Source organism: Poecilia formosa, unplaced genomic scaffold (genome assembly GCF_000485575.1).
Source record: "Poecilia formosa unplaced genomic scaffold, Poecilia_formosa-5.1.2 Scaffold25, whole genome shotgun sequence".
Classification (NCBI taxonomy): Eukaryota; Metazoa; Chordata; class Actinopteri; order Cyprinodontiformes; family Poeciliidae; genus Poecilia; species Poecilia formosa.
This window is the reverse complement of record NW_006799964.1, coordinates 995088-1017730: the sequence shown is the minus strand read 5'-3', so window position 1 is coordinate 1017730 and position 22643 is coordinate 995088. Positions and strand designations below refer to the sequence as shown.

Here is a 22643-nt window from a genome sequence, read left to right as displayed (position 1 = left end):
CTCTTGAAGGAATTTGGTGTTTTTGCATCACCTTTTCCTGAATGATTTAAGTAAGTCATTTTAAAGACAAGTGAACTATGCAGTAACAATACAATCATTTGATATAGCTGTTCTTCTGTCTTTAATCTTATTGTATTTGCAGAGAATGCCACCTTTTATAAATATTTTCAAGATATATAAAAAGAATATATCTGCTTCAATCTTTATTTTCTAAATTTAACCTGTACCACTTGTGATATTGCTACTAGAGTGGAATTAAAACTCTGATGAAGAAATTTGCTCTGTGATTTCACCTGCTAGTTCAGAAATGTCTATGGGATTAAAGTGCATTTGTACCATGGTTTTCTGTACACCTGGAAATATGTAAATAAACAAAAAACCACTGACTTTGATTGGTTTAATTAAATAAAAATCCTTTTAAAGAGATTATTTTTTTCATAGTCGTTAAACACTTTCAGTTGCTGGACTTTTATAAAATGTCTCACCAATTCTAAAATAAAGTTGCAAGGGAAAACGTCGGTAGTTTTATCCTGATGAATAAAATCCAGCGGTAGCTAAACAATTCATGCTGCACAAATTTATAGTTTTTGCAGACTCATTGTCTATTTTTTCTTTTGTTTGATGGGTGTGCGAGATAAAGCAGAGTGCTCACAATGAATTTATGTAATAAAGTTTATTATAAACTTTGAATCACACCTCTTCACTCTGTCGACTCCTTGCTCACTCTTATGGATGAGGAGCGCACAAGTCTACATAAAACAATAACTTTACTCCCACCCCACTGCCTTAAACAACACAAGCCTTTTAGACCATCTGCAGTCACATCTCAGTGAATCAGAAAGGCCATTAAAAAATACTTTTATTTCAGTAATTCAATTCCAGATTTATCACACAGAATGATGCATTTGATGTGTTTATTTCTGTTAATTTTGATGATTATGGTTTAAAGATAATTGACACCTAAAATTGAGTGTTTCAGAAGATTATATATGTCCATTAAAACAGTTTAAAATACAAAGGATGGCCTTCAGAAATTTATTTACTTTATGTACTAAGTATTTGTTCATGTCTTGTGGCTCTTTTGAGGTGTCAATAAAGCACAGGTGGCTTTGATAGAAGCCTTATGTTTGTCTGAATTGTCGGGCCCAGTGCTTGGCATCTTCTTCTTCCTCCATACATTTTCAAAGTGAAGGTCAGGGGTCAGTAGGGTCTTAGCACAAGGAATGCAATCGTTTTAGTCCTGGATAAGCCTCAGTGTGGTAAGTTTTGAAACACAGGCTCCAGTTCTAAGTCTTGTCCTGTTAATATCCAAGAAAACTCTGGAATGTGCTTGGTTTCACAGTCCCCTCAAGGCTGCAATTGTAGCTGTTGCTTTTTCGACCACAGTTTTTCTTCCACTCAACTTTCCATTCATTTATTTGGGTAAACCACTCTAAACCACCGGCTTCTTTAGCAATTAATTTTGTTGCTTACTCTCATTTGTGATGATGATGCCATCAAATGTTTGCTGTAGAAGCTCAGAAAAATCTAAAACATCAAAGACATTTTTAATTGTTTTATTAAACAAGTCAAACAGTAGGGATGAGTGGTAAAGATCATATTGTGTGTAAATATACTTTATTTTAACAAGGAAAATAACTTATTGAGATGAAAAGCCTTTTTTCCAAGGCTTTTCATGATACATGATACGTACAATCAGTAAACTTGCAGAATATTTTTAATGGGCTGTGTCTTAAGGGCCCCTTGGTTTTGAGAACTTTAGGTCTGTTTTTCTGACAAAACGTTAAAGTGTTTTTCCAAATGTAGCTCTTTCTTCAAGCTCAAAAGCAGTTAATAGGTGATTGATAATAATTAAGTTATTGTCATTTGACTAGGTGCTTCACCAGCCTGTAATCTGTTTATTGCAGAAATATTTGAGCAAGGATATTGTGAAGCCTAATTCTTTCCTGGAATATTTTGATAATAAAATAATTTTCCACCTTCATTTCTTCTTCTTCTTCTTTTTTTTTATAACTCAAATCAGCAGTTTTCCTTGTTCACCACTAGATGGAGTCATACATGTTAAAATGTTTGAGTTCACAACGGTTATGATGGTGGCAACTTTAAATGCTCAGTGAGAAACTGGTACACATAAAGATAATTGTTTTACACTGACATGGGTCCTGCACAAAAACACATTATTTACAAAATAATAAACGTTTTACATTGATTAAAATATTTTTTCTCAGCTACAGTCATTCTGTAACTTGTCTTGATTTTTTTTTTTTAATTCAGACCTGACTACGTCATACTGTTGATTTTTTAATTTTAATTTTAATTTTTTTGCATGTTGTGAAAACAGTAATATTCACTATGGTGGTTTTACCCAGGCCTGCCTTCTGCCCCTTATATGCCTCCAGTTCCCCCACATGACCTGTCCAACACACGAGCTCTGTTCATAGTAAATGAAGTGTGCCAATTCACTGCTGTGTTAATGTGGCTTTCACTTTGAAACAATCATCAGTTTTTCAGTATGTTCCCTGTCAACAGCTTGTTCTTTCCTTCACTGTGTTAGTTAATACATTATAAATCCCTTTGAGATTAATAAAGACCAATTCCTAAGTCACTTAAGCTTTTCTCCTTTTTGCTGCTTTTTTATTTATTATTATTATTACCGGGTGTACGAAAATCTAACTAGCTAACTGGTTCACTGGAATTTTTCACCAAGTTCTCAATTAAAAATAAGAAAAAATATCCTTCCTCTACATTTATAATTGATATTTCTTGTTTTTGTGTATGTGAAACATAAAAGAACGGTATGTGCAAGATATCAAATCGGACTCTCACTAACAGATTTTGCAGTCGCAAGGGTGCAATGAAGAATCATTGCAATTTTTTTTCAGGTTATTACAATTTTGGGTAAAACTCAAATATAGCGAGGCATTCATATAATGTGTTGTTCCAGATGCAAGGACTTTCACTGCCACTGATCCCTAAATCTTACGCTAATTTTGGATGCATGACCAAACTTACAAAAATGTTTGGGAAATTGTGAAGAAAGAAAACAAAGAGAAGATCAAGGAAATATCTTGGATAATTGCGATAATATTGCAGTTGCGTGTTTTTGTAGCCCTGATCTTAATCTGAACATGGTGGTCTGGTTTTATTTATTTATTTGTTTATCTATTCATACTTTTTTTGACTGATTTAATCAATCGGTTAACTTCTCATGGTGACTTCCTGGTTTTTTTTTTTTGTTGTTGTTTTTTTTTGGAAAAATTAGAGTAAATTAAATAGTATGTTGCAAATGCATAGTTTTAACTCGTGACCAATGACCAATAAAGTGTTAATCTTTTCCATGGCATTACCCTTTGATTATTACCTTCTCATTGTTTTTATAAGACACTTCATTAAGTTTAAATGCAGAGCTATTTTTTTTCCCTTTACATAAAATACCTTAACTACTTTCATATATATCCGGAAAGCTGTTAAGTTGAGTGCCTATATTTATCCAACAGCATAAATAATAGCACTGAACATGCCATCCATGACAGTGAAAAGTCCATGTTTATTCAAACCAAGCCAGCACCACAAGACACTGGACATGTGTCTGTGTGGCGACAGTTCATTGCTACTATAACATTCTGTGGTCGCTGTAAAACAACTTGGCAGCATCTCAGAGAGATCAGTCATCGGTTGGTGGAAACAACTGGACACCCAGGCCATGAAGCAATAAAAGGTCTGCATGTGTCTGTTGGAATGGGTGTCTGTATAAATAAATGGATGACTTTGTCATAGTATGAGTGTGAATCTCCACACATGGATACTATAGTGTGCATGTGAGGCCTGAGTTTCATCCAGAGAATATCACGCTGCTAAATTATAGACCATCTGTTGTGTGGCAGGGAGATCTGCTGGACAGCAGTCAGCTGTGTTAATGAAACATTTGTCCTATGCCCGAATGAAACCCACGCTTTTATGAGATGCATGAAACAAGTTCTTCTTAGACCTACAATGCACATGTTATAATATATTATGTAAATAACATAACATGAAATTTGCTCTGTTTTCCCTCGTTAAAATTTCCAACAAAGGTCACGATTTGGCAGCTTTTGGAGTAGTGGAGTTGTTGTACGCCGCTTTGAATGCAGTGGGTCGCAAAACAAAACGACAATGGCGAACAAATCTGTTCGGCTCGCTTTCCTCGACTTCCTCTTTAATTATCCCTTGCTGTTGACAGGATTCATATGTGGCCCAATGAATCCAGATGGTCAGCATTAATTGAGTACAATAAAACCCGAAATAAACATCCCTTCCATGTAAAACACATTCAATTCCAGATGTAATTTGCCTGATTGGAGGAGAATATTAATGCGCTGTCATGTAATGAGTTCTAATGAATGATGAACTGAGGAACATCTTATTTCCTGTCCTAATTGTCACATGTCATTAGCCACTCAATGTGACTAATGTGAATGGAGGTCGTTAAAATGTTGGGAAGGACTGAATAAATAGATCCTTTAATAATATTTTAGTTATTATGGCTTGATGGGGATGAGGGTTTTTTTCCCTACAAGAACATTTTACTTGATGAGTTGATGCCCATTAATGGTGTATTTTCATTCAGATAGAGCTGTGATGTAAGTTCAGAACAGATGTAAGTTTGGTTGGTTGTTATTTTTGTTGCTTCTTGCACCAAAGTTTAAATGGAAATCTGTCAATCGCCCCAAGAAAACTCTCTGAAATGTTGAAGTTTACAATATTTCTGTTGCAAATTTACTTTATCCTTCACTGTGTTTAACAGTGGGAATGAGGTGCTTTTCTACACATTCATCTCCTTTAGAATTTCACTTAAAAAAATCCTCGTAATTAAAAGGGTGAATGAAGATTCTCAAGGCTTTTCAAAGAAAAAGAGGTCCACAGCATCTCGGATGCTTTGTTTCATACCTGAGAGGTTGCAAGGCCTAAGGAGAGATGTCAAAGGATTTCCAAATGCAATATTACAGACCATTAAGTGCTGCTAACTGTAGCTTAAAAATGTGGCGGTTGGTGGTGATTTGAAGTTTCTTTCATGTATCAAAATACAGAGGAAAAAAAAAATTAGTTGGCTCCTTACAGTAAAAGAAAATTAGCTGCATATGGTGCATACAGTAGAATTTAGTGTTGCGTAGGTTCATTGGCCTCTGTTCCCAGACACATAGAACACAAAACAATTGGGCTCATGAGAGAGATGTTGTGCAGTCTGATTGTCTCCTTCCAATGGCTGACTACTTAGATTAGGATTGTGCAGCCTATAGACTGATTAGCAGAAATCAATGCTAACACAACAGTCATCTTGGTGCATTTGTCATAATTCATGTCATTGCACTGTAACTCATTTACCCACCACAGCATATTTTGATCAGATAACTCTGACATATTTTATTAGTTAGGGCTCACATGTTCAAAGATTAGATTCTGCATAAAAGTATTTGATTATATCTCAAAGCTTGACATTGTTTTAAATATACATTTTAACTCCTGCCTTTAGGATAGTTCAATTTGGCTATATTTACAGTACTATCCTAACTGAATATTACATTAAAAGTCAGCTTGAAATTATCTTACAAATGCTTCTTTTCCATCTGTTAATGCATATTTTTCACATTCATATACATATTTAACAAACTTTGATAAACTGGGCTGTTTCATAGATTCAGCAAGCAGTTAGTGGCAGGTAGGAAACACAGTGGACAGATCGCCAGTCCAGCGCAGGGAAACAAAGATATACGAGTACCCTGACCCTAACCCTAAATCGTACAAAACAACCATGCACACACACATTAACACCTAAGAAATATTTAGAGCCACCAGTTAATCTAACAAATATGCTTTTGGACTGTGGGAGGAACCAGAACACATGCATGCATGGGAAGAACATCAAACTGCATGCAGAAAGATCTTTGGCCTGGATTTGAACCTTGGACGTTCTTGCTGCAAGGCAACAGAGCTACCAACTGATCTACTGTGCAGGCCTCAGATAAAAAATATATTTTTTATGCTTTAAATAAATGCTTTAACGATAATTTTCATAATATAACTGACAAATTATCTTCAAATTATGCAAGAGTACATGCAAAGTTTTAACTAAACTAAACCAGATTTCAGGAGAAGAATCTGTACCTCCAAAGTAAAGTTTACAGCTGTGCTTCTAAATAAATGATCAATGTCTCATAGGTGAGATCATTGCAGCACTGTGTTCTAAAGTCCAAGTAGATTTGAACCAGTGATTAAAAAGAAAGTTATGGTGTGTGACCTTTGAAATAAAGGTCACAAGTGGCCTTCAAAATAAAGGTCTTGCTCTTTCAAAGATGAGAATTTGAAAATCCATCTGTCCTTTCATTATCTTCTACTTTATCCAGGTTTGGGTCACAATGCACAAAAACAAAAATATATATATATGCATGATTTGGACATGAAAGTGTCTTTGAAACAATTTTTTCTTTGTTCCACTTTGCTCTTAATTCAACTAGTTAAAATCTTGGTTGTTTTGACTCCATCACTCTTGGTATTTTCTCCTTTGCTATTTCTGTCTCACTCACACAAACATTCAGACACAACTCAGTGTAACTATGACTGCAGTTGCCATAACATTTGTCTGCCATGAGTTCCCTAATAATCAGACACGAGGGGAAAAGGTTGTGGTGATCCAACTGTTGGCATCGACCGCAGTTATGTGTTATGGCTGCAATGTGTCTGGAGAGAGTCTGTTAGCCCACCCAAGCTAGTGTGCTGGCATTCGAAAATATATGCATGTAGATAGACATGCACATACTTCAAATTGTGTCAAAGGGATATAGACATTGTTTTGTAATATAAGGCTTACATATAACATAAATGAAGGAGCATATGTTACCCTGCTTTGTGTTTGAACTCTTCTCATCTTCTGCGTGACATGTTGTAAAAGTATATTCAGTCTACAAGGCCCTCCTCTTTGTCTGTTGTTGTTGGTCAAATGATTTCACTGGCAGAGTGCAAGAGAGCTCACAGAATGATTAAACTGAAGAAGAACAGAACTAGAATAAAAACCGTGTCATAAAACGGCACTTTGGTGTGGAAATGGTCAAACTGCTATCTCTTACATGCGTGAAATGTTAAGTTGCAAACAAAAATAAATGGAGGAATATGCATAAAGGAAAAAGAAAATACATGAGACGGTATAATTTGTGTGATCACAAAAGGAATGTATTCTCAAGGCTTTTAATGTTAACTTTTTAATGTGGCAAACAGATTGCAGCTGACTAGATTGAAAAAAGATCCAGCGATGACTCATTTATAGTTTACCAGAAGAGTCCACCAGATTTCTATGCAAATATGACAATTCAAAAACTGACAATTTAGTGTTTCTCCAAGACAAACTAAGCAACAACATCACAGATCATCTACTATGATGAGCTGTGCATATGCGTTTCCCATCCACATTTTAATTCTTTGTTTCTAGCGAAATCACATGGACTGCCACATGTTCATAACTCCATATTTTTATATTTATGATGGTTGGAGAAAAAGGCATTTTTTGTGGCTGTACTTCAAGAACCTAGAGTCTAATGGTTCTTATAAAGATTTGATGAACCCAAGATGCCACCCTTTGCAGCAGCAGTTTTATAGTGATCTTTGGAGGTTTTATTATGTCTCCCACCCTTTGCAATCCGCCACAATCTGGATGGCGGAAAGATAAAAGTGGGGCCTTGTCCAGCCTAAAAGCCAGTAGCTAAAACAAATGGGCCTTTGTGTCATGTTATATTTATACCCCATGGAAACAGAAGTTGTGTGTTTTATACAAGACGTTTACAGAGACTCTAATGAACGTACAACAATAGATAAATTATTTAACATTTTGTGTTTATGCTACATTTATTGCCAAAACGTGTGACCAGCACTTTATTGGACAAAATTTAATTAACCACAAAGGCAAATTGGTAGAGAAACACCTTTTGTGGGCGAAAACAGCTAATTCCTCCCATGTAGGTCCAACAGAATTACCTATCCAATAAGGATGGCTTTTGAAGCATAAGTTCATCAGGGTCAGACTATTTAAAGCAATATCTTACCAACAGAACATACCAAATGTGTTTTCATTTCAACAACTGACATCTGTTTAATATTGTTTGTAAACCCTACAGTTATTTACCACATCTTTGCTTATTTTATTAATTTTATATAGAGAGCTGAACTGGGACCCTTGTGGTCCTCAAACAGATTCTTTGACCTTTTCTTTAGCGTTTCTTTCCTGATGAAACTTAGTTTTCGTGCATCATATCAACTTAGAACAAAACTATGTGTCATCAGTCAGCTTTTCAGTTGTCTGCCATCTATTAAACTGCAAAGTGAGTTTTTTTTCATTCTTTCAAATAAAGTAAAACAGATTTTGTTTGTATCTGCAGTCCGTCATAGGAACATTGTTTTCTCTCCTTCTTAACATCTGACATTTGAACAAAGTTTGTCTCTAATGACGAGGCATTGTAATGCATTTAGTTTCCTGTTCTTACCTGAATAATGTAAATGCATCTTTTGGGTCCTTTTTTAAATGGTATAATGTATTATCAGAATTACATAAACTCTTTCCTAACATGTTTATTAACATACCAGCAGAACAAACTTTTGGTTAAAATTAGCCACATAGGAAACATTGGTTGATACAATAGTCACCAGGTAGTTAGGAACTGCACTGTCTTGAATACAGCTCTCTGTTTTAGCTATCAGCTTTATTATATATATTTTTAGAGAGTAAAAGGTCTGAGATTCTACATGAACTTTTAATTTTCATGCCTTTCAACCATATGTAAACAATGAAACAAATCCCAGAAACTATTTGACAACTTACTTAAAGATTTTGGATTTTGAGTTGATGGAATAATATTATTGTGGGAATCTAAATTTGATCGCAAAACATAGAAAATGGTTTTTAAAAAAAATATGTTCTCTCTTTGTGTTTCTGTACAGTGAAGAGGATGAGGAGTCACAGCTTACCTCCCATGAATCTGCTGTTGTAAAAACTATGATGAAAGGAACTGCTTCAAACCACGGTAAACACCATTTTTATGTTGATAAGATGGACTTATAATTTATGGTTATTCACTTATTCACTCTGTCACAAAGCCAGTAAGTAGCAGTTGCAAATATTGCCAGCTGCCATTATTGCATCCTGTCAAAAATCAGATTTATGGGCCTGATATTAGAGTGTAGAAGTGTGTTGCCCAGTTACCAAATATAATTTTAAACAATATGTTCCTTTTAGCTGTTAATACACTATTTTGCTCCTACTGTCAGGGCTACATAAAATTTGTTAAATGGTGCATAAATTATTGTTACAAATCTGTTAGAGCTATTCCAGGTAAGCTATGCCTGTGTTGCTTTTACAGACGGCAACGTAATCAACATATTTAAACAACATAAAATCCCTAACACAAATGTGGTATGGATCATTCATATAACTTCTCTATTATGTATCTTCTTTATTATATATATGCATAGTCAGTCCACCAGATTTTTATTGAATATGGTAATTCAAAAACTTTATGATACAATTTAGTCTTTTCCCAAACAAAAAAAGTGTTTTCATCTTTGCAAACATACACACACACACAAAAAAAACAAAAAAAAAAAACAAAAAAAACTCTTGGCTCTCACTTCTAGCCTAATGGGAAACTGCTTTACAGTTGTGAAACCAAATGTTGTTACAGTCAATTTGCGAGGGGGAAAATGACCTTACTTTCTGTGGCTGACGCTCAACATATGTTATGAAATAGGTCATCGCAGTTTTTCTTGTGTTTTTCCTCAGTGGAAAGCCATTAAAAAATCCACATTGGCCTCTGGCACCCTACTCAATACCACATGCAGTGGCTCTGTTTTGTCAGAAAGATAATATTTATAGAGAGAACCTGTTGGGAATAATAAAAAAATGTTTTGGAGGCAAGCTGCGTAAAGCTGAAGAATGTTTTTTGAGTCCTCAACTAGTGCAGTCAGTGTTGATGTTCTGTCCATTACATTGTTATTTTACCGATAGAGTATACATAATTTATTTCTGAATGTGAGAAAGTGTTTGCACCCTTACAGTAGTCTTGTTTTTTGTCTTTTTTTATCATCAAATGATTCTAAACATCAGATAAAGGCAACCTCAGTTAAAGCACAACACAGTTTTTGATTTATATGCATTTATTAAGGCATATGTGGAAAAAGTATTTGACTGGATTTTAAAAAAAGACCTCCTGGTAAAGATTTACAGCTCACTGGTAGAGTCCACCAGATTTTTATTGAATATGGAAAGTCAAAAACTTTATGATACTTTTTAATCGTTTCCCAGACAAACAAACTGACAGCATCACAGATCATCTACCACAATTAGCAGTATAATTATGGTAGAGTCTTTGTTCCTAGCAAAATCAACTTGAGTGTCACATGTTTCATAACCCCACATTTTAATGATTATGATAGTTGGACAAAAAGGCATTTTTTGTGGCTGTACTTCAAGTACCTAGAGTCTAATGGTTCTTATAAAGATCTGATGAACCCAAGATGCCACTCTGTGCAGCAGCAGTTTTATAGTAATATTTGCTTTTGTCTACCAACCCTTGATATAATGCGCAATGTGCATGGTGGGAAGATAAATGTTACCTTTCCTTAAACCACACATACAAAAACATCTGGACATCTGTACTCTGGAGATGAAAAGCTAAGCTCTATGTTTAGCCAGGTGCTCAAGTTTTAGTGTTCTAGCGGCTGTCTTGGTGGTCCATGTGTGACTTTGTGTGCTTTTGGCTGTATGTGTGCATGCACATAAACTTTAGGAATGTGTTAAAAATAAAAATATTCTGTGTGTTGCTAAAGATGGATGTGCTTAATTCATGACTGTGACAACAGTGGTCAGCGAGCAGCATGCGCCTTCATAACACCTGTTGAGTGTGTAGTCAGAGAGGTTAGAGGTCAAATGTCCTACAAATCACTAATAAAAAAAAACATACAGCCAAAGCTTTTGACACCTTGAGGCCTTGCAGTGCAAGAAGATAAAAAGACTGTCATTTTATCTCCGCTGAACGTTACCCGCCTTTCACTGATGAAAACATAAGTAAGATTAAATAAGTCTGTAGTAGCCGTAAAGATGGAGCAAAAGTGAACAAGAAAATGTAAAAGTGGCACTGAAAACTAGAGAGATGCAAAAAGACAAATTCTCCCAGGAAGGTGTAGTAACAAATGTGAAATTTCTGACCTGCTTGGTGGTCCTTCTTCTATTTCTGGGTCTGATCTCTCCACCAGTTAACATTGTTGCATAATCTGTTATTGCAGTAACACATTATTTTACACACCCCTTTAGACATTAACAGTACTAATTTCTTACATAAATGTGGCTGAGTAACCTAGGTGAGGCAAGAGACAGTTGGAGATTCAGATTTAGCTCAGTTAGTTTTATACTAAATGAGCTAAATCGTGCATATTATAGGCTATGTGTGTACTGTATTTTCTCAGGACTTACACTCCGGAGTGTAAGTCACATTAGTCAAAAAATGTGACATGAAGAGGAAAAAAAAAACATATATATATAAGTTGCATTTATTTAGCAATTGTCAAACATCAGGGAGACCTCATGTTGATATGAGCCTGTGACACATTCTGTGCATAAACCTGCTTTTTAAGGAACTGTCGACTCTGGCGTGGCTTGGACGTCTGTTGGCCCTTTCTGACTAGCCTATGTTTGTGCTCAAAAACAAAAGTGTGCAGTGTTCTGCATGCAGTCCAGAGTGATACGGAGGTGGTTGTCTTGTATTAAGCAATAGCAACAAGAAGGCCCACCTGCAAAATTCATCTTCGAGGTAACTAAGAGGTCTTTTAGGCATATCTGCACCATTGACTAGCCTGGCTGCAGACGGTTCATGTCAGTCATTAATATTTATTAATGCACCACTCAAAAAAATGTGTGATGAAGAGGAAAAAAAAACAAATACAAGGACCAGCCAATCTATGAAAAAGATTGTAACTTATAGTCCAGAAAATATGGCATACATATATTTTGTTGTAAACTGCATTGACCATCTGAGAACAAAAATTGTCACATTACCATTTTAGTTATGTTTGTGTACATATGAATAGGGATGTATTTTTCATTAAAATTTTATCCAGGCAGTTAATGCTGGGCCAGTCCTTCATTCCACCACTGCATATGAATGTCTTTGATCTTAACCATTACAGTCCAGCTGATGGTGTATGTTTAGGATTTTGGATATGCTGGAGCAGAATCCTCTATCTATTCTCTTTTTCTTTTATTTTTTTTTTATAATTGTCATTTTCCTTTTCACTTGTTTTGCACTTTGTGTCTGTCACATAAATTCCAAAGAAAGTATGTTGAAAGTGAAGGCTTTAATTTGACAAAATGTGAAAAGGTTTAAGGTGTTAGTTTTGCAGGGGATTCTATATATCTGTATATTCTATCTTTAGCAAAGCAACATTTTATTTTGCTTTCCTCCAACTCCTTTAGGACAAGGAGTACAGAGTGGTTTGATCACTCCATCTTTTGGAATGAAGGGTAATGGGAGTGCCAGTGTCCTCAGGGGTCCTGTTCCAGCCCGACCAGTGCCTCAACCCCACCCCAAAGATGAGGACACTCTGGTCCAGATGGCAGAACACATTCCTGCTGGGATGCGAACCCCCATGTGTGCCCACTGCAACATGGTGATCAGGTTAGAAGCTACTGTTGGAACTAATATCAAAAGTTTTGCTTGCAGATTGAAGAGAAGATTAAAAACTGGTTTATATTTGTATTCATTAGTGAAAAAAAAAGTAGTAAGATTTGAGTTTTTGGCATTGATTGCAAAATAATATTTTCACAAGAATTTCATCTAGACATCAACTGCACCAATAACACTCAAACACTGGGAGTAATATATGAAATAGAAATTAATAAACAAACAATGCTGTGGGTGCTTATTGAATAAAACTTCAAGGACTCTGGCTTTGCTCTTCTCAAAGCAAAACTATATAAATCCTGTAAATTTTAATATAATGCTAAAACTGTTTATTTTTCAGTTAAGTTTTCTTATTTTGAATAGCCAAAGATATCACTGCTGCTGTTCCAAAATTTGTTAAGAGTGCTTGGGGAATCCCATATGTTTGTTTCTATTTTCTTAACCCTGTCCTTTTGTAGACACAAATTTTTCCATGCCAATTTTCCAACTTGTTAAATTAGAAATTCTGATAATTTTTTATCTGATTGCTGAGCAGAGATGCCCATCCACACCCAATTACACTTCTAATTTCTAGCGCTGTTTATAATTTGCACAAAAAAAAAAGAAAAAGAAAAATCACCAAAAATGCTGCTCAGACCACTTAATAGTAATTCTGTATTCCCTGTTTTTAAATATCAACATATAGGCACATTTGGTAACTTGCATGCAAAATACTAACAAAAAATATCATCTCTTCCAACTTCAAACCATCGCATTTTCACCTGTCACTGAAAAGCAAAGTTTAGCTTTAACAGCTGATAATGATATGTCCTTTCATTAACACCTTCACATAACATCTGCTCATCATATACGCTTGTTTTGGAGACAAGGCCGACACAGATGGTGAGGTGGGAAATTGAAGCCACACTGCATCGTAATTTCCTCAGACATTTAACTTAAACCATAGGTCATAATCATCCAAAAACACAGTGCAATAAATGCTTATGATGGTGAGCCATAACTATGCATGAGGATGTTTCATAAAAAACAAAATGAACTTCGAGGCAACTCCAGTTATAAACCTCTCAAGTGATTTCTCATCATCACATTTGACTTAGCACACATGCATAAATTGTGATAAGGTGTGAGGCAATCACAGTGATTGCTGTAATCATCTAAATACCATTGTGACACCTGTGCAATACAGTGTGATCGATGCATCTGCGCTGCTGGAAGACGTGAATGGGATAATCAGGAGAGAACATGTTTTCAGAGATCACCAAGATCTTCTGCCCCATAATGATGACTGGCTTATAAGCCGTTTTGAACTCCCTAGAGTGTTTCTCTTAGATTTATGTACTGAGCTAGGTCCAGTGTCAAATAAATTAACTCTTTGCCTGAACCCACTTTAATTAACAACATAATTCTGAAGTCATCCATACGTCTGGGATATCACAACCAGTGCTGAACGCAGTAATGACTGCCGTTCTGGATGCCATTGTTAACATGGCCAGTCGACACATCAGATTTCCCTACACATTGCTGCAATGTCTGGCTTTTCAAATGTGTTCAGCACAATTTTCTACAAAAATATTGTTGTAAGGGCACCATATGACAACAGAGTTGTGTATGTAAATAGAAAACAAATTAGTTCCATTAATTTTCAAATTATATTTGAGTCCAACATGCAGCTGACAAATTTAGGCCTGGCTCAAAGCACGACTCCTTTAATCTGGTGCAAAGCAGAGGTGCCAGATGATGAAAGAATATATTGTGCAGACTTTGGTTTAGGTTTGAGGCTGCCTTACAGGCCTTTTTTTTTATTTGAAATGTCCTTGTGAATAGTTATGGCTCATCAGCGCAAGTCTATCTCACACTGCATTTTTAAATGCTTTCGATAACGTCAGGTATATAATTAAAGGTCTGAGGGCATCATGATGCAATGTGGCTGCAATTCCCCACCTCACCATCAGTGTCGCCATTTCCCCTGTCTCCAAAATGAGCTTATGCGGTCCACCTGGGTCAGAGTGGGCGTAAGGGACCGCGCATTTTCTCGTCATGTTTATTTTTCATAGATCACAACACGGTAAGGCCCCATTATGTGCATACACAAGCTTCACAAATGGGACCACAGGACATTCTTTCCTTAATTCAGCTTGAAAGAAAGATGCAGCCTTTAAGTCAAGTTTGTCCTACAGCACATCATGATGAACTCTCTTCCTCTCTTCAGCATGCTGTCTCTCTTTTCCGATGGCCGCGCTGCCTGGTCTGAATGTTATCTGTGACGGAGTTACTTGATACTCTGTTGTACCCAGGATCAGGTTGCCCACATGCTAATAGCTGTCAGCTTGGGCTGCTGTCAGACGAGGCTCAGATAAGCACACCTATTGTTCTCAGTGAATTGGGCTGCAATGTTTCCTCACTTTACTTAATCATCAGAGTGGACAGGGCCAATGTGCGTTGTAAGCTGAAGCAGAGTACAGGTTACTCTGCTTCAGCTCTCTAAACTGTGTGTTGAAAGGGTGTTGTAGAAAATAACTGAAACAGCTTATTAGTTAGTTAATAATCTGAACCCTTAAGTGAAACTGTACAGCTGTGATGTACCGCACTGCGTAAAGCATCCTCCATAGCAGCCCTAGCTAATTTGTGTAAAAAGACAAAAAATGAACTCTATTGTTGCAGCATATTCATGGGTGGATGCATTCACAAAGATCCAGATTTTAATGTATTGTGAAAATATCTGAAATAAGTAAATCATGTATTTTTCTTTGCCCATCAGCCATGGAGTTAATGTCACCATTATCAATCTGTGTAAAATAAATGTAAGCAAAGCAATTTTTGTCATTCATTCTTTAACATTTTCAGCCTGAACTTTCTGAATTATGTTTAGAGGAGAAGTGATCAACATTAAAATGGGTCCTTACAAACACTGTCTGTATGAGCATGCCAGCTGTATCGAGACTGTCACGTGCACACACACACACACACACACACACACACACACACACACACACATCCTTTGGAAGCAACTATTTTCTGTCTACCAAAAAAAGAAAACTGTACCATCTCCTGCTGTTATTTAATTCTGAGCTGTGCTCACTTCACGTTGTTTAGTTCAAGGTACTCAAAAATGTGAGTGCGACTCATGAACACTTTCATGAACAACACTGGGACTCAAGTTTACCTTTCTACCACCTGCAGTGATAAAGATGGTGAGAGAACATAAAAATCCCTCAAGCTCGCTATTGAAGAACAACAAAATGTCATTATGTGACTATGACACTGCAAGTAAGATTATTTCATTTGAAAGGTTCCTGCTTTCTTACCATGGGTAGTATGAAATTGAGAGGGTTGTGCAGTAGAATTTAGCATTTTGTAGTTAATCTCATTGTTTTGTTTGTTTTTTTTGTTTTTTTTTCAGAGGACCATTTTTGGTTGCTATGGGAAAATCATGGCACAAGGAGGAATTTAACTGTGTCCACTGCCGTACATCTCTGGCAGACATAGGCTTTGTGGAAGAAAAAGGCTCTGTGTATTGTGAACACTGCTATGAAGAGTTTTTTGCACCAACCTGCAGCCGCTGCCAGGCCAAGATATTGGGGGTGAGTTGATGTATGAACAAATAAAAAGGAGATAATAGGTTCATTGAAAAAAAAGGACATGCCTGATACCTCAATGTGCATACTAGTTTTCTGATAGTGAATGAACACTGTAACAAAGAAAATCTCAAATGGACGTGGAGGTCCTGTTGATCTCCACTTTCAACCAGGTCTGTCCTTTGCTGTTTTTGCCACAGAGGTTCTGTACCACTCTTTGTTGGATTGATTTACTATGTAGGCAAACGTTATTACATAATTTAGGATAATCACTTAAGGAGCTTCTGAAATGTAAAATTGGTCCCCCATCAAAAGTTCACAAATGAAAAGGTTCTATCCTGAGTTGAAATATCTATGGTGACCATGACTGAAACTCAGGAATGCAGTGTATGATCTGAAGTTAGGAGAATTAGCCTTAGAAGCCTTAAAGTCTGCAGGTGTGGTTTGAACCCAAAGTGCCAAGAAGCTGAGATCGCATTTCTCTGAGCTGCTCTGACATTTATCCGTCACATGTTCTAACCTCTTTAGCCTCAAACCTTCCAACCCTCCATTTCTCACACATCTTCGACCGGCTTATGGCTTCTTATTAACCTGTTTTTCTCACTCCTGTTCTTCTAATCCTTCATTTTATTCTGGCCCACCAACTTTCTTCTTCTAGCAATTTAAGGGTGGGAAATAAAACTCAAGAAGTATTTTTTTTTTAAGTCTGGTCATGCGACTGCTTTATTTTGTTTTGTTTTGTTTTTAAATAACACTGTCTTTTGAAGAGATCTGTCAATTATTTTCTTGCCGAGATTAATTTATGAAATTGATTCTTTTCTCTAACACTTTACTGAGAAAGTAAGACAGTTTATCTAGCATTTGTTAGTATACAAATCTGGATGCACTTTTGTGTTATGTCTTACACTATAACCTGTGTTTTACATTTTATGTTTAGGAGGTAATCAATGCCCTGAAACAAACATGGCACATCTATTGCTTCATGTGTGCTGCCTGTCAGCAGCCAATCAGGAACAACACCTTTCACCTGGAGGATGGGGAACCTTATTGTGAGCAAGGTCAGTAGAAAAGGTGTCGATGTTCGTTTATGTAATTCATACAAGTAATATTTTCAGCAAGTGTAATGCTTAATTCAGTTCCTTTTATGTAGTGCGGATTCACATCAAATGTAATCAATAATTCACTTTGCAAAAAAATAAATCCGGTGTATTTATAGAAATATAGAGACCCATTCAATGCAATCTATTTGAAAAGTCCTTTCATTTCAGTAACTCCATCACATTTTAATAGGTTAATTAGACACAGACGGGTGTGTTTAAAATGTAGGCTTCTTGATAAGTGGTGTTAAAATTAGTCCACCGATTATTCATTCATGAAATATTAATTATTTTGTCAGCAAAGATGTTGACACCATTTAGTCGCATGAAACTGTCTGTAAGTGATATATACTGTATGACTCTGCATGAGAAAACTGACTAAGTTGCGCAGGGCATGCCCTGTTTCTGACATTTAACTTTGCTTGTTTACTCATAGCTAATTCATTGCACAGAGCTATACATTGATTTAAGGCCACACTTAAATCAAATTACACCAAACATATATTAGTCAAGTCCATAACAATTCAATAATGTCAAAATCAGTCCCTTTTTTCAGTTATTTTGATATTTTAAAAGCCGGTGCCCGACATCTCTTTTTTTAAAGAAGGACGTTGATAAAATCGAATTGAAAATAGCTAAAGTCCTAAATTCAGTCTGTAGGTGCATCACTTCTAACATCCTCATTGCTGTGGGTTGTTGGATATGATTAACTCTGGGTACCACTTGGAAGCCGAATTAGAACGAGTGTGGGTTACATGTGGTCCATGTTTCAGTACTTTTCTGATGTGAGACACTGTTGCTCACTACCTGTAGGCTTCTGAAGGGCACTGTGTGGGTACTGCATGACTGTACAATCCGCTGATTGGACACTCTACGCTGATTAGACTTGGAGATATTTTGTCATCCTACAGTAGAAACACCCAACAGTCATATGAAGAAAAGCACAAGTTTACCTCATTTGAAATGGAATAGCTGGATTTGTATTCAAAGCTAAAGAGTAAAGTTATTTAGTTTATTACTTTTGCTGTCTGTTACATATTGTTTTGGCATTTTACCTTTGAAAATCTCAGAGAGAATGATGTTACTGAGCAGTTTAGTGTGAAGATAAAACCTGATTGCTTAAAAAATAATTTTTCTTATTTGCAAAACAGACTTTTACAGTTTGTTTGGGACCGGTTGCCATGGCTGCGAGTTCCCTATTGAGGCTGGAGACAAATTTCTGGAGGCACTCGGTTACAACTGGCACGACACCTGCTTTGTTTGTGTTGTAAGTGAAAATCATACACACACACTTAGCGTCCTAGGTCTGACAGACTGTATTGTGTGATGAAGCATAATCATGTATCCATTTTTATGCAATTTAGAGATTTCTGATCTTTTAAAAATGTTTTAGGTTCCTGCTATTGTGTCTTTTTTGCTATTCTATTTAAGCAACAGTTAACTGATTACAATTCAGCTTCAAATTGTGTGTAAGTCTAATGGTTTCTTCACAGGTGTGTTGTGCCTCTCTGGAGGGTCAGACCTTTTTCTCCAAAAAGGACAAACCTCTTTGCAAGAAACATGCTCACCCAGTGAAGATGTGAAGCTTCAAATGGCTCTCTGCCTCTATTTTCTCTCTTGTCAAAGGATGCAGAAATACAGGGCTTATATTTACCAGTGGATTTGGGCTTTGACTAAGTTAATTGAGGATGTAACTAAGCAGATTAGTTTTATTTTAACTCTTTAACAGAGGGGTGGAGGGATAATATAAAAACTTTTTTGAGCTTTGTATAAAACCTGAGGATTTGCTTTGATTCTTTCATACACAAAGTTCAGCCTTGGAGTTGCAGTCTCCAGTCGAGCACTTGCCCCTCAGAGCATCTCTCCCTCACACTGCTCAACCAGACTAGCGTTAGCATACCACTTTTTGAGCAGCGTGTCTGCTGCACTTATTATACAAACCACCTCTCAGTTGATTGCTAATGATTTTAAATACAATCCATTTTATACAATTTAAAATTGCCTTAATTTTAATTACCCAAGAACGGTTGTAAACGGCAAAATGGATGAGCTTTGTTGTGATGATTTGCTGACGGTGGAGTGTCAGAAAGAGTAGGAGCTTCTTAAAGAGACAGAGGCCCAATTTCAAGGCGCCAAATTACAAAGTCAGAATTCTTTCAAGTCGTGTTGGACATATGCAACATTTTTATAACAATTGAAGGCAACATAGTTTCTTGATCATGCTATAAAATGACACTATTTGCCTGCAAATACATTATACCGCCCCATGAAATAAGTTCATTATACTTATGCACACAAGATGTTGTAGTGATAGTTAATCATTTTTGTAAGACCACAGTTAGTCATAGTTTCTTACACAAAAATATTCTAACTTGATTCATTACATAATCCTGATTTTAACCTTGAAGCTAAAATACATCCCTGGTTTTTCTGCAGACACAGTAGAATAATTAGAAATCACTCATTTTTATTGTAAAAAAAAAAAGTAAAATAGCTATATGTTTTAACCCAAGCCATGAGAATTTGTTGCAACAGAATATTAGCAATTAGTTTTCATGAAAGCATCAATGTTTGCTATTTTTAATGTTAAGATTTGATTTTCTTTTCACAGTTGTGCAAATTTTAATTATCAGTAACTTACATTAACCTTTGTATTCTTTTATGTCCCTATATCCTAAACTATTTCAAAATAGTATTCAAAATTTTAGTTATTTGTATTAAGATTAACTAAATGTGGATGTGTTACTTTAATAAAAGATTTTAACTAACCATCTAAGATAATCATTGTATCTTTCTTTTTTATTGTGTTTTCATGGCACTTGCCAAAACTGACTTCAAGTTTCCAAACAGAAAAATATATAACAGGATAAGTTTTTAACAACATTGTTTATTCTGGTTGATTGACAAAAAACATCCAAATAAACAAACATTAACATCTGACATAAGTAAATAATCTGGCAAATAATTTTGTTTTTTCTCATACTCAACATCATTGCAAGTGCACCTTAGTGATGGACATACATTCTTTTGAATTGTGTTCTTTTATTAATGAAACATGTTTGTGTTTTTATTCATAATTTTATATTTCAACTTCACCTCAAAAAGACAGATGGTCCAATATTTTTGACATACAATTCATCAGTCTGTGCATCTTTTTATCCTGGGAGGTACGTGTCTGCTTGTGTGTGTGTGTGTTTTATTGTTCTTTTGTTGAAAAGAACACTTTAATTTACTTTGAATATGTAAATTAAAGGATATTTCTTTTAAATTTGTACTAAATTATAATACAAATAGGTAAGAAGGATAAGATTTTACATTGTCGGACTAAGAGGAGACTGGATTGTGTGTAGAAAGGTAGCATACATATTATAAAAGTACCACCGTAGTAAACAAAAGTATTTACGTCATTTTTATTGTCTCTCAAAATATGCTTGAAAATAAGTTAAATGTGCCTGTGTTTAATAAATTGTGATGTTAAACCCTCCCAGTGGGTGCGTTTCTTTTGCTCCTATTTCTACTTTGTGTATATGAGAAACTGTCTTACCACATTAAATCAGAGTTAGTTGTCAACCCACCTCTCCAACACTTGATTCAAGACCATGGGACTGTACGCCTGCACTCCATACTTACTTGTTTCTGAATATTGTCAACAAAGGCCAGTAGCTACAAAAAATATTCAAAAACATGTTATTTGTTGACAAGAAATAATTTTTGTCAAGACCTGTTTTTCCCTTCTTTTTCTTTTTTTAATCAAAGAAAAGCTAGATAAAAACTATACAAAAATATGCAAAAGGATCAGAATTATGATGAAAGTAGTCAGCATGGAAGAAGAAAATAATTTTTAATCATATCCACTTTTAGTGTTATTATAAGATTATTTAGACAACTAGCCAAGGCCTTGTACGGTAATAATGTTTTCTTGTTTTTTTCTGATAAACATAAAACTATTATAGTGTAAAATATAGAGATAATTCTGTTCAGTTCAAGAATAAATATTTTATGTTTGAGTAAGGGAATGATTTTGTACAAAGATGTAAGAAGCCCAAAAAATTTGATTTCTGTTTGTCTCCATACAATGCAACACAATTGACAAAACATTTTTGACAAATGATGTAAGCTTTCATAAACTACCTGAATGAACATGCCTGAATGTGTAAATTATGACTAAAACATATTTTATTCCAAAGATTATGGCTTAGACTCAGGGGTGAAAGTAGTTTTAAATTCTTAGGGGTTCCATGACAAAAGAGTGTGTGTGTATATATAAACTAATATTATTTATAAGAATATAAATAATATTTATATTATTATTTATACTTTATATAAATAATATATATTTATATATAATAAACACACTGCAACTTCCACTTCTCTTCCTAACATGGCGCCTCCTCACCCTGACTCTCACACTGACAGGAGGAACCACAGAGCTCTGTTAGGTTAAAGCACATCTTCTGAAGTTGGGATATTTTTCCTCCAACAAGTTCCAGAGGAATCACCTCAAACCAGATGTTGGACTGGATTTTATTTCAATGTCATTTGTGAATGTTAGAGTGGAGCCATAAAAGTTGAAAAAGGTTATTATTTTGGAGAAAATCTCACCAACATCAATATTTCCACTAAATAAGAGGCAAAAACAGTAGTTTGATGCAGGAAAAGCCTCTCAGACTCTGAGCTCAAAGCAAGATGCCCAAACTATCCATCCATCCATTTTCTATACACCGTTGTCCCTAGTGGGGTTGGGAAGGGTGCTGGTGCCTCTCTCCAGCGAAATGCCCAAATTATTTTTTTAACTATTAGACAATTAATTTAATTTCAAATAATTATCGTGGTAGAAGCCATTTGTTTGTTAAATACTTAATGAAACATATTTACCGTGTTTGATGTTTGTTGTAAATGACATATACTCACAAAGAACGAGATAATTAGTCCAAATTTGTCGTTTATTGAACATTCAGAAACTACAGCGGCTGTGATGAGCCACAGCAAAGGTAAACAAAGGTAAAACAACCCGAACAGGTGATCAACTCTTAACCACTCGCACCTTTTTACTCTCCGTCTCTCTTTATCATTTAAGCACACCCGTTGCCGTGGCAACCGCCTGCGTAAGCCATAACATTCAGCCCGTTACGATATCAGGTTTTCAGGCTTGAAAATCTGATATCGCTTAATCCCTGTGTTCAGGGATTAAGAGATCCCTGAACACAGCGTGGTTGATTAGCTAATTTTAAACTCCTGCTCTGCTAGTTATTTTGGTAATGGAACCGAAACGCACA

General features: G+C 35.7%; 1 protein-coding gene across 6 annotated transcripts in view; it reads left to right on the top strand.

The window, feature by feature from the left end:
• Positions 1-19852, top strand: part of pdlim5a (PDZ and LIM domain 5a) — a 51394-nt gene extending 31542 nt beyond the window's left edge. For all 6 annotated transcript variants that reach the window (XM_007548031.2, XM_016669539.1, XM_016669538.1 and 3 more), the window contains 6 exons: positions 8962-9044; positions 12488-12689; positions 16096-16276; positions 17208-17328; positions 18519-18634; positions 18861-19852. In XM_007548031.2, the coding sequence (XP_007548093.1) occupies positions 8962-9044; positions 12488-12689; positions 16096-16276; positions 17208-17328; positions 18519-18634; positions 18861-18950 (793 nt within the window). In that variant the 3' untranslated portion in view covers positions 18951-19852. The remainder of the gene's footprint in view (positions 1-8961; positions 9045-12487; positions 12690-16095; positions 16277-17207; positions 17329-18518; positions 18635-18860) is intronic.
• Positions 19853-22643: the final 2791 nt, after the last annotated feature.